This window comes from Gymnodraco acuticeps, unplaced genomic scaffold, assembly GCF_902827175.1.
Source record: "Gymnodraco acuticeps unplaced genomic scaffold, fGymAcu1.1, whole genome shotgun sequence".
Classification (NCBI taxonomy): domain Eukaryota; kingdom Metazoa; phylum Chordata; class Actinopteri; order Perciformes; family Bathydraconidae; genus Gymnodraco; species Gymnodraco acuticeps.
In genome coordinates, this window is record NW_022989803.1 from 1,241,526 (window position 1) to 1,254,093 (window position 12,568).

Here is a 12,568-nt window from a genome sequence, read left to right on the forward strand (position 1 = left end):
AGATAACCTGCTAGTCACTAAATGTGTCTGTTTGGTGCTTGGTGTGTATGCTTGGTGTGGTTATCAGAGCTTTTTGTTGAATAAAGATGCCTGAGCCTGCTGGACATGTTGTTGATGAGAGCTGTGAGATTCCATCTAAAAGTAAAGTTGATGTAAAACCAAACAGATGAGCTAACACTTTGTAGAGTTGTTGGGAACGGCACATTTGGGTGAAAATTGTCACTATGAGCAAGCCCATTCACATTTATTGAGATGTGGTTAATCAGCACACAATATTTACATTTTTTGTATTTTGGTATTGACTCTAGGTTTTGGAAATCTATAATAAATCTAACCCCCTACGCTAAAGGAAATGACTAAATATCACTATTTCCTCTTCTAACAGATCCACAGCCGAAAACATGACTAATAACAGCCCACAGGACTACAGTATGATGAAGTGTGTGACTGAGATGTTGGTTTTGACAGGACAAAGGGTCATCCATCATGTCACCTTGGTTCCCTCACAACATAACCCCCTGACCCTATGAGAAGTGCTAATTGTATGAGGCTACATTTCCACTGTGGTTAAGGATTTTTGTTCAGCAAGTCACACAAAATGAATCCTCACAACAAAACACCGCTAAATACAGGGAATGCGGCATATGTTTGGGACTAGCAGGTTAGTGCTGTCAGAAGTTGTGGAATAAAATATATTTGTTTACACATTGACATAGGCTCCATTATTTTTAGATGGCAACATTATTAAGCCCTACATCAGTCGTGACTCACTGCATACATTCTTCTTTTTTTTTTCTTTCATGGCAACACTGAAAATGCCAAGACTGAAGTTTCTGACAAATTGGAACGGAGCAAACGATTTAAACAAATGATTGTTTTTGTCATGTGAAAACCGTTCGCCCTGCTGTCTGGTATCTTTCCCTTTACAAACCACATTCGAAGCTGGGCTAGTGAGAGCTCCACCACAGGACTCCCACCCTCCAATTCCCTCTGCTCGTACTGTATGAGCCCTGAGAACCACATCCCGAGGAGAGGAACGCAATCGACAGCAATGCCTCCTTGAACTGGAAAATTGGTTACACAATCTGAACTTTTCACTGACGACTGTGCTGCTCCACTAAAAATATTACAATCACTGCTTTCATTGGAAGCCAAACTGTGGATAGTGCAGAGACCTATCAAAGGGAAACAATAGCAAAAGAAAAACAGCAGGCCGCTGATCATGGGATGTGATGGGAGAGATGTCTGTCCTTGATGTGAGTGCCAAGGTGAGAGGCTCCTCCACCATTTCCCATAATACTCCTGGGAGTTTGAGATCAAGTGAGCACTGGCCAAAGGAGAGTTGTCCATAATATGAATGGACAAAAAGGAACTAATGTACAGTAAAAGGTCTTATGACAGTACATCCAAATATATACAGTGTGAATTCCTACATGAAAATGACCAACTGAACCCACCTTCATCTGAAACTAATCGATCAAGGCACATGAGAGTCAACTGCACACAATCACATTACCTGAATCTACTGTAAAAATGTGTGTGAGTGTTTAGTCGAGCCATGAGTGATATGCTTTAAAACGGGTTAAATCATGTGTTAATGATGCATTATATTTAGTGTATATCAAACTATGTGTTTAAAAACGTCCTGTGGTTAAAGGGTAGACAAAATTCTGATTTCTTTCAAATATAAATTACATGTTCTGACAATGTAAACATTGACTGCATTTTGCAACAATGAGGTTGGATAAACGTTGTAGATCTCTCTTGATTTTCCCAAGAGCTAAATTAGTTTTGGCTATATTTTTGACGACCCATTAATGTTGAGGTTTGCAACAAGCCACATTTGCGCTTGACAAAAACAACAACCCAAATTGTACTGCTCGGGTGAATTGGCAGAATTTGAGAGCAGTGACATTTTGAAGAAGTGATGACTCTGCATCGTTGGACCCCACCTCACTTTTTCCATCCCCCTGCCATCATCTCCTTCCTCCGCACTATAGCCCCCCCCCCCCTCCCTCCACGCCTCACGTAACGAGGATCAGCAGCACATGTTAAATAGAGAGCACAATTTGGCAACACATCCCTATAATAACACACAGGCCCATGCAGGACTTTTCGCCAGGCGACTGGAAGAGGAAATAGAGGAGTATAAACAGCACTCACCGCGGCCAGGCTCGGGTTTCCATAGTGCGCTGAGGCATCCTCCGGGCAGCTCACACACACTACATAGCGTTCAGGAAACACACGCATATCTGAAGGCAGGCAAAGAAACAACACAGACCATGCTAGTTAATAACATGGGCTCACCTCTAATTATGAGTCAAAGTCAGACGGAGGGAATTGTGGTGAAGGTTTAAATGTACATCTACAAACACCAAGTATTCAGCTCAGACCAAGGAGAGAATGGCAGCTCAGAGATAACTGTTGAGCTTTATTAGCCGCGTAAGCAGCATGAAATATCACAAAACGGCTCTTGGGAGTTATAAGACTATTCCATCGGCTTCAAAGGCAGAGACCATTTACATCAACAATACTATTACACGCAGTATATCATGATAATAAATCAAACTGTCCGTAAGCAATCCAGAACGTTTGTAACATTACTCTGTCTTCTGCATCACCATGTGTTTCTCGCGGGCTCAATAAAAAAAGAATATTGACAAAAAAGTCACTTCCTGCTAGAACAAATAACAGGAGCGTTGGCACAATCTTACAATATTCTCCATTTGCATTCTTGATCCACAGAGTGTGTGCAAAGAGTTTACAGCTGTGGGTTAGTATTAGTCCGTAAAAGCTCATATTCCTCCTCAGTGGCCATTATTTAATACATTGGTCTTGCTTCACTTGTGTGGATCAGCCGTTAATAAACACAGCCAAGACACAAACTTTGGTTAATAAGCAGGCTATAAACTTGCATACAAACACCTGTATAATGTAAACACAACTGGTGTGCAGTATTTGAAAAGGATGACTTTGTTGGTGGGAGGTTTGGATGTCAATTAGGACTATAACTTGCCAGAATACCAAACAAAAAACAGTAGGAACAAATCTTGGCCTCTGAAGATGAATTCCCTGTCCACTATCAGGCCACACATGTAAACTGTAAAATAAATATTTAAAAGACCTACAACTCTCAGAAAAATACATTTACTGAGCAAAGGTGTGATCAGAGGATATTCCACAAGCATTTCTTTAGACCTACACCAGTGAAAGTTTAGAAAGTACTCAATTGATATCTCATAAAACAACAGGCAGACTGCCACGACATTTACTGAGAATATTATGTCCCCGAATGGAATAAATTACCTTCTTGCTGCTCCCCTAATGGCCAGCTTGGGACAGATTTGACAGTTTTTGCTCAACTAAGAGTAGAAACATTGTTGGAATGTTTGTGTTGTAGGGTAAAATTAAAAAAAGTAGTTAATCAGAAAAATACCACTGCATTCTGACTGGCTAATTACATGTATAGTATTAGATTGTGTTTTAACCAAGTAGTCTTCCTAACCTGATTCAAAGCATACAAGTTTGCCAAGTATAACTATCAGAATAAAACCTTTTTAACCATCTGTATAATATATGATGGCCTGACCACTCTGTCCAGCTAACTCAGAGGACTGAATTACACAACCTTTGACCCCAGGAGACGGGCTCTAATTCGATGCGTAACGGACCTGCTGAGAGAAGCCGTCATCTCAGTCTGCAGCCGGTCAGTGCTGCCTCAACATTCAGGCCCCCAGGGAACAGATATTAACTTTACTGACAGGAAGGGAGCCATGTTGGTCCCATGAAAAGGTGGCCAAGGGTCACAGGCACTAGATGGGCCATGCAGATAGATTCTCACTGCCCTCCATAGACAGCCCTCCAATCGTTCTCTCTCTCCCACTCTCAGTAGCCTCTCGAGGGAACCACTTAATGGCTGCCTGTTCTCAACAACACCCCGAGCAGGTAGGGACAGGACATAAAAACAAGTGAGGGGGAGAAAAATCAACATGTAAACCACTGATGTCTTACTCGTTCTGTGGGAAATGTGGCTGAGTATGTGCCTTTGAGACGTCTATTTCTGATTCATTTAACTGGGAGTTGATACTTTAAAACATGGAACATGTAGGTTACATACCCCCATAGAGCTGCTTCACGATACATCTGAGGTTGAAGTGCCGTTTCAGAAAATTTGCAACCAGGTGAAAACTTTTTCCTATAAAAGAAACAAAACAGAAACACAGTTAAGAGTAAAAACTAGCAGAAAGACACATTAGAAAAACTCCTGTGCATGTGACACTGTTTCTAAGGCTTAAATATAAAGTAGTTTAAGGAGTAAATCAAAGGACACACTATGTAAATATTTGAATTCCGATTGAAAGCACTTTCTATGATGAGATTGGGCTCTTGGGCTGCAAAAATGTCAGCTCTAAGACTCAAACTTAGGTCAACACTTCAGGGATAAAGCAGTTCTACTGCTTTAACACAACAACCTATGCTCATTCTTACACATTATTGTACTATAAACTCTATAGGCTATGCTTAAAGGTCCCATGACATGCTTTGCCTGTTATTAGCCCCCTTGTGTGTTATGTAGCTTGTTATGCATGTAAACGGTCTGCAGAGTCACAAACCCTTAAAGTACACCCTGCAGCGAGTAAAACTCGAACACAGAAAATACCTGTCTATGCTGCCCCAGAACGCCTCGTTGGAGATTTCTCTTTTTCCATTTTTCCAGCCTGGCTGTGAGTGTGTGTGTGCTCAGGCTGATTTCCGCGGTGTCTCGCAGACCCCACACAGCAACCAGGAAACGACACCAGTAATACAGCTCACACTGTCTGCTCCTCGATCCTCAAAGGGCGGAGCAGCGAGCCGCGCAACGTCCCGCCAACACGGCACCCAGACCCCACGCAGCATTCTCATCTGTTTGTCATTATTGGTGTCATTTTCTGGTTGCTAACAAACGCCATTGTAACACATAATCACTGATGTTCCGCTGTAACGGTGGTGGACTCATCAGAACAGAGTGGGCGAGCTGACCAATCAGAGCACAGTGGGCTCATAGGGAGGGGGGGCAGGAGCTCCAACAAGCCGTGTAGGACAGAGTGAATACACATCCTATACAGAGATGCTGTATGAGAAACCAATGTGAGTTTGGAACATTGAACAATGTAAATCTATTCTAGTAGACCTCAACAATGGAATTATGATCAGTAGAAATGGCCATGTCACGGGACCTTTAAAATATGATCTTCTAATGTCCTGCCAATCTTAATCTCATGCTCAATCTAAGGGCCATACTTTTGAAGCATCTGACTCATCCCTGCAGTAAGAAACTATTTATTCTGTGTTAATCCAGTTGACCTCCCAGTTTGGGACAAACAGAGAAACCACCTCTGCTCCATTTGTCATGGAATGTTTGTCATGGTATGTAAGACGTGCGAGGCAGAGTCACAGGCCTGTTGCCTCATCTGGTAAGGATTTGTTGATTTAAAGTGAGGGTCGAGCAAACACGCTATGCAGTTGTTTCTTGTAAACAGAACAACAGTTCTGGGAAAGTGACAGTGGCTGCCTACCCTTTTGTACCTTCTTGCTACCATTTCCTTCTTCTCCTTAAAATAATTGTAATGTTGTATCCTCTTTGACTCGAGCATTACCACTCATGTTTATTTTTCTGGCTTTGTTATGTAGCTGTTGCTGTGTGGAAACCTCCGTAAGTGCTAACTATGGGGATTTTTGGTATTTTAAGGTCAATTAAAGGATTACACATCTTCGTAGTTAGAGAAGAATCCTGACCTTCTGCACTCGAGGCTCTTTCAGAACTCCCTGGATAATGTCAAATATGAACTGTTATTGAGCAAAAAACGAGGCTTTGAAAGGCTGTCATTTTGTAATTGGGGAGGTTTTCACCCGTTCGGCAAAAACACTGAGAGAAACTCGTAAATAAAACTTGGACAAGTCTCCTCTTGTGGATTTTCAGCTATGACAAATACTGTATGTCCCACACGTATTGTTACTGTACAACACTCAGGGCAGACTGCAGGGTAACAGCGTTGTGTGAGGGGGTCTTCAATAACATTCCTCCTGGTCCGCTGGCTGTTGTCATCTCAGCACCAATTCAAAGCATTTCATTATCGTCTTCAAAAAGAAACCATCTTGGGATTCTTTGGATAATGACATGTAATTACAATTCAATTCAATTCAATTCAAAACCTTTATTTATACAGATAAAACCCATTGAGATCATAGACCTCTTTTACAATGGTGACCTGCTTCAATTAGTTCCAAACATTAATACAAACATGACAGAAAACAAAGGACAATTACAGAGACAGTGTGTCACAAAACTGCCACAGGTATACACTGGACAGTGATTTAACGGCCCACCATGGCTTTCTTTTTCTTAGTGTTTGTGGATGAATCAGGAACTAGGATCATTTCACTAGCAAACACTTCTTAGAGTAGCGAATAAAACAATAATACATCAAATGAACACATCAGTAATTCGATTCAACAAACCAAGCTCCATTTTTCAAGTAGGAATACATCCTTATAATTAAAGTTAATACCAGTTGAAATAAAACTAAATTGAGAGATCAAAGTGCCTTTGAAATATGGATACCGGTTTGTTACTTTGATACCAAGCAATTACGATCAATATTTTTCCAAAACTATCAAATGTAATTGGAACCTAGGTGACAGGCTACACCTATGGGAACACATCTGATCCTCAAAAGCTCTTAAGTAAAGATTCAGCCTTCAGCTAAATCCACAAGTTGGACAGCTTAGTCAAGATGTGTGAACATACATAAAGTCTCTCAAGAGACGGAACAAAATCTAATCCATCAAATTATAGGTCAGTGTTAGATTCCTTCTCTGCTCCATTATTTTTCATTCTAGCAAAAATAATCAGGGACTGATTTATACACCATGCAGGGCACCAACTCAAAGCATTCACTCAGCTTTGAAGAGACAAATAAGTAATAAGACATATTTTGGTGAATAATAGATATTTATAGGAATCATTGATTGTACATTTCCGTTACCAGGATAATCGTGACTATTCGAACATGGCAGTGAAGTTGATACAGCCATGGATACACTGGCTACAAGATAATTGCATAGCACGAATAGAGACTGAGTGCTAACTTAGCTTTAAAGGGGCCCTATTATATTTTGTTGGGTTTACCCTTTCCTGTAGTGTGTTGTATTTTTGTGGTCTGCAAAGGCTGAAATCCTAAACGCCTGAAACGCCTCGATTGTAGTCCTTTGTTTACTTCTGTAAAAGAATGACATCAATGTGTAACACTCCAGCTTATAGTGGCTAACGCTCCAACACATTGTACGGGTGGGAAATCTGTTAACAGTTGACCAATCAAGACAGAGCTGGCCAGCTAACCAATCAGAGCAGACTAGGCTCTGGTTTCAGACAGAGGGTGAAAAGAGGTGCTGCAGCACAGGCAGAATAAGAAAAAGACCTTTTTGAACATTAAATCATGTAAACATGTCCCAGTAGTAGAGGCATAAACATTTATGAACCTGAGAATTAGCATAATAGGGCCCCTTTAATTTCAGCGGGTTCATCAATGTATAATGATAGTAGTTGTATTTTTGTCCATAATGCAGTTGAGCAAATAAACATAAAACATACCACTAACATAGTATTTGGGTTGCAAATATTTTTTGCATAAGCCGCTGACATATTGGTTATTTTACTAGTGGAGGTCTTCCAGGCTTCTTATGCAGACGTCTTTAGTTTTTGTTTGTTTGGGGGGCTTAAGTCAGATCTTCAGCAAGTAAAAAATATGTTGGATTGAAATCAGTAGATTTACATGGCCAAACAACCAAAAGATTAGTCATTCCTGTGGACTATACAGTACAAAGTGGACGTTTTGAACCAGGAGACACATGGTTGTCGTTTGCTAGATTCATGAGTATAAATGCTATTGGAGTAGCTCTCACTAAATTGTCTTTAGAGTTATGGTCTTTGCAAGTCTGTCCCTTAATAAGTGATGTTCACAAAGTATGTAGGATAAGTCAACAAGCTTTAAATAGAATGGTTAATTGATCCCAAAGGAAAATTGCATAAACACGCTGTATGCTATGCTGAGCATGTTTGTAGTTAACAATAGCAGCATTCCTTTATTGGAAAGAACTTCAGATATTCTATTATTCTTAAAATAGGGAAGCAGTCCTCATCTATCGCCAGTTCTGGATGTCTAACCAGAGAGGAATGCAGATCTGAATCTCTGTTGTGTTTTCTCTGCCCATTCTTGGTTCAGAAGGGAAGCATCATTCATTGAACAATCATGGCTTTCTATATTTTCAGAAGCTTAGATCTTTGTTCCATAGACTCTTTGACTTCATGTTTGGCTTTACAAGTATTCTCATTGGTGTCCCTGGTGGGCCAAGCTAGCCAATTCCCAGGACAAGTCTGACAGGGACGTCTGGACACAGAGTTGGGAACCAGTGCAACGCCATGGCCCGAGACATCAGCTGTTGCTCCAACTTAATAACGTCCTGCACAGCGCAGAGTTGCTCTTGGCCCTCTGCCCGGGTCCTCTCGTGCTAAGCTTGCATTCATGTTTCTCTTTCACAAACAGTTTGCTAGTGCCTCCTCTGGGAATGAGTGGCCCCTTTCTGTGGCAACTGTGGCCCACAGTGGTGCAATACTCAAATCTGCAGAGTGGAGACTTTAAAGGATTTCATTTGTACTTCCTGCAAGAGAAGATGGCCGTGCTTAATTGTTTTGAAACCCGATGAACAACAATATTATAACAAGGTCAAATCAAACAGTAAACAAGCCAGCACGCCATGTTTTCAGAAATGTGGTAGATAATATCGAAACCACTTGTATTGAGAGTTATACCATCTTGTAATATACCACAGAACAACTGCGGGAAAAAGACAGACTCCACAGTGCTGGTGCCAAGGCTAGAATACTGTACTATCGAGACACACACACACATATGCACACACACATCCCTGCAGCTTTCACCGCTTCCTGGGAAAACAATGAGAGGAAAGAAAAGTCAACAAACCAAAAGGCATCCAGAGTGACGAGGACTGTAAAAGGGAACAGAAAGGGGTGAGAAACTCTCAGAGCAGGGTCAAAGGTAAGCCCCCATGGAACAGACTTCATTAACTTCAGTTATATCCTGAGGAGATCATTAAAAACAGCCATAGCTAACACAGCCTTCTTCTTCTCGCCATCCGCATTCCAACAGCCCATGCTGTTGTGACTCCTGCAGGACTCCATGAGAATTTCTGGAGATCATTAAACGTTCTGTCCGTGTATTAGGCTGACCACAGTATGTCTAGGGCCTTTACCAGGAATAAACAATACTAGTTTATCAATTACTCACTCCATGTTAGCTATCATTTATGGAAGAAATGGGTTTATTGCATGCCGCCAAGATGAACAAAGAATCTAAAAATGGCTGCAAGGACAGGTGATTTGGAAGTCATTTAAATAGTGAGGATTTCGCAAAAATATATGTGTCCTGGAAGTAATGGGCATAGGACAGGAGAATGAGATTTGGTTTGTAACCATCCAAGTTTTTTTTAGAGTATGTGAAAGGGTCTTTCAACAGTTAAGGAAACCAATTTATTTGCCATGCATGATGGGACTTTTTACATCAATATAATCATGGCACAGCAGCATGACCAAAATATGGAGGGAAAGATAATAACATGTCTAAGACTAACTTAAATTAAACTAAATTAATACAAAATAAGATGGTTCAAATGGATGTGCAGAGGGAAAAGTTAGTCAAATGTTTCCACCAAAAAAAAAGAACTCTTCAGGCTACAACTACTATCAATTGTGCACTCTTATTAATACACTTCAATTCTGCCAAAACTGCTTCAAAGAGGGCAATGAGAAGGAAATAAATCTGAGTATCCACTAGCTTCATGTAAAATCAGGTTTTACAGTAACCTGGTTATTGCAGTGCATGTAAAGACCTTCTCGGTTTTCCAGCGGTAACCTGATTCCTCCTATTAACCACGTTTTTAGCATGCATGTAAATGTAGTGGCTGTGTGTCAGGCGAACTGCAATTCCCACGCAAACCCCTTTATGAACAGGAGTTGAATCAGCAGGACAGTCAGACATCAGTGCCTGAAAATCCTGCTCTTTTGACATCTCCGCTTTGATGTGGACCCCCTCCCTCTGTCCTCAAGTGTGGGTGGAGAGTTGGGGCTTAGAGCGAGAGAGAGGGGTGGAGTGGAGGAGGATGAGAGAGCTTGAGGAAGTTACCCATATGCAAGTGGGGGCTTTCCTGGAAGGACATCACTCTCTGTGTGTAACTGTAACTACGGCCGTAGCAGAGCACTGTGCCTTATCATCCTGCACAACGTCCACCTGAAACAATATTTGCACATGAGTGTTCAATTTAACATTTGGGTGACCCCTTCATCGCAGTTACAAAATACGCCGCAGCATGGTAGCTCAGGCCAACCCATAATGCAGCATGTGACTAAAGTGGTGGGGAGCATTTTGGAGCACAGAGCAATTATCGAGGGAAAGAATCCATTCCTCAGAAACATAATCTGATGAGAGGGATGCAGTCACAATACAAAATGTCATATTTAAATCATCATTATATCTTAATTAGCCCAAGAGGCCACACATCTCTATAAGTGCTGCTACTGTTTATATTTAAGAGCATTCAGAATGAGGAGGATGCTAACTGCTTATTTTAAAATATGCTCCTCTAGTTTCATATTGTGCAGATCAGTTTTTGGACTTGGGTTCTGCACTGTGGCTTTAAAATCCAAGGTCAGGGTCTCATTGGAACCAGGCTGCTGGGTTTTTGCAAATCTGCTAGCCTGTGTTTATAACTCCAAATAGGTGAACTAGGCACACATGGCAATTCTATCTGAGGTTTTGCTATGGGGGACTGATGATACAAAGCAGGTAAGGCCATGCAAATACATGATGTGTTGAATTGACTTGAGCAAAGGCCCTGAAAAAATAAAACTGTGTTGCTTTTGTTAAATGCTATTTTAAGGTGACCTTTTCCTGACCACACAAGGCATATACTGTATGGCAGCAGTCCTATAACATCTGTCCACAGGAAAAACCACAAAGCTCATAGGAGCACATGACATGGGTCCATTCCTCTAAAGTGGAAGCAAAGAGCAGAGGGGAAACATCCACTGAAAACCTTTAAGTAATTGCTAGAACTAGGCATTCTGGTCGTGCAGAACACACAGCATGAGTTCAAGAAAGTGTGTGCCATCTCCCGACCAGAATGTGGTGAATGGGAACAGTCACTTGAATGTGATCCGTGCTCAGGCTCAGACTCAGGCCCTAATTATATGGGAAAACAGTGTGGTGTGACAGCTATGGCTGGGATTGCGGTTGTCTCCTAGGAGAGTGCAGCTGACCCTGCGGAGAGGGAGAAGGAGAGAAAGAAGGAAACATTAAAAGGCGACAAGAGAAGAGCTGAGCAGAGTGGACAAGGAAGGCACCGATGGCACCGGCGAGAGGAGGGAGTGATAGAGGTGCGAAAATGCCAAGGACAAAGAAAAAGAGCGAAAGTGTGATTGTAGTGTGCAATAATGGGGAAGGGGGGGTTAACATTGGAGTCAGACTGCGCAATGTATTGCTGCTGAGTAAGGCCAGGGGCTTACAGGAAGGATTTAAAGAGCCACAGCAACACCACAAAGCACCAGGAGAAAGGGGGTTGCCCAGCAGGGGCCAGGGGAGGGAGGGCGAGCAGGGAGAGGGGCAGACTGGCTGGAGTGGCTACTCTGATCAGGATCCATTTCCAGCCTGGGCCTTGGAATTCCTTTGTTCCTGTCACAGGTCTCCGTTTCCCCCTCGCCTTAATCCCAGCCTGCCTCACGCCCAGTAACACAGAGCGGGGCAGGTAACTCTGCCACATGCATGCCTCTCTATTTACAGAGCAGACCCCGCATAACAGCCCATCACAGAAATAGTAATGGCTGTGGAAGCACTGAGGGGACACAAGGTGGGTTAATACAGGTTGTCACTTTAAAAGTATTTTCTGCGTCTTCAGAAAGTGATGGAACTGTTGCAGTGCGAGCCCAAAAGGATGACATGTTTCACCGAAAAACACCCATACAACTGTTTTTCTAACACTCACAATTTGACTAAATAGCACTTAAAAATGTGATAAACTGTTTCGGCCTTCAAAGAGCCCGAGAAGCCAAACAAAGCACAACCTATGACATGGCGGTGCAAAAATTAACCATCTTCCTTTTAGTCTCTACTCATCCTCCGCATTCTTCACTGGGAGGGAGATGGTCATTCGTAAACACATTCTCCAACCGTAAAGCTATCCAGCAACACTTGTGCTTTTTCCCGCATTGGCCGTGGCCAGGCTGCCTTAAGCCCCCTTCATAGGGCTGCCAAGAGGAGTCAGTGGTACACTGTGCAGCACTCGCAAAGCCCTCTCCCACGGCTATTAGTGACCATTCATCTGGGGAGCCTGGGAAAATGCCTCTCCAGCCTGCCGTGGCCATGGGGAAAGAGGCTGGCAGGTGTTCCCTCCCCCTAAGCCCTGGCACCTGTGCAGGGAGAGGAAGAAGGAACCAGCTCTGCCATGGGGTAGAATGGAC

The 12,568-nt window shown here is 42.4% G+C and overlaps 1 protein-coding gene across 2 annotated transcripts in view; it reads right to left on the reverse strand.

The window, feature by feature from the left end:
• The window catches only part of slx4ip (SLX4 interacting protein), a 40,216-nt gene that overhangs the window by 12,317 nt on the left and 15,331 nt on the right, over positions 1–12,568 (reverse strand). For both annotated transcript variants that reach the window (XM_034227084.1, XM_034227087.1), the window contains 2 exons: positions 4,118–4,195; positions 2,164–2,252 (listed from right to left, as the gene is read on the reverse strand). In XM_034227084.1, coding sequence (XP_034082975.1) covers positions 2,164–2,252; positions 4,118–4,195 — 167 coding nt within the window. The remainder of the gene's footprint in view (positions 1–2,163; positions 2,253–4,117; positions 4,196–12,568) is intronic.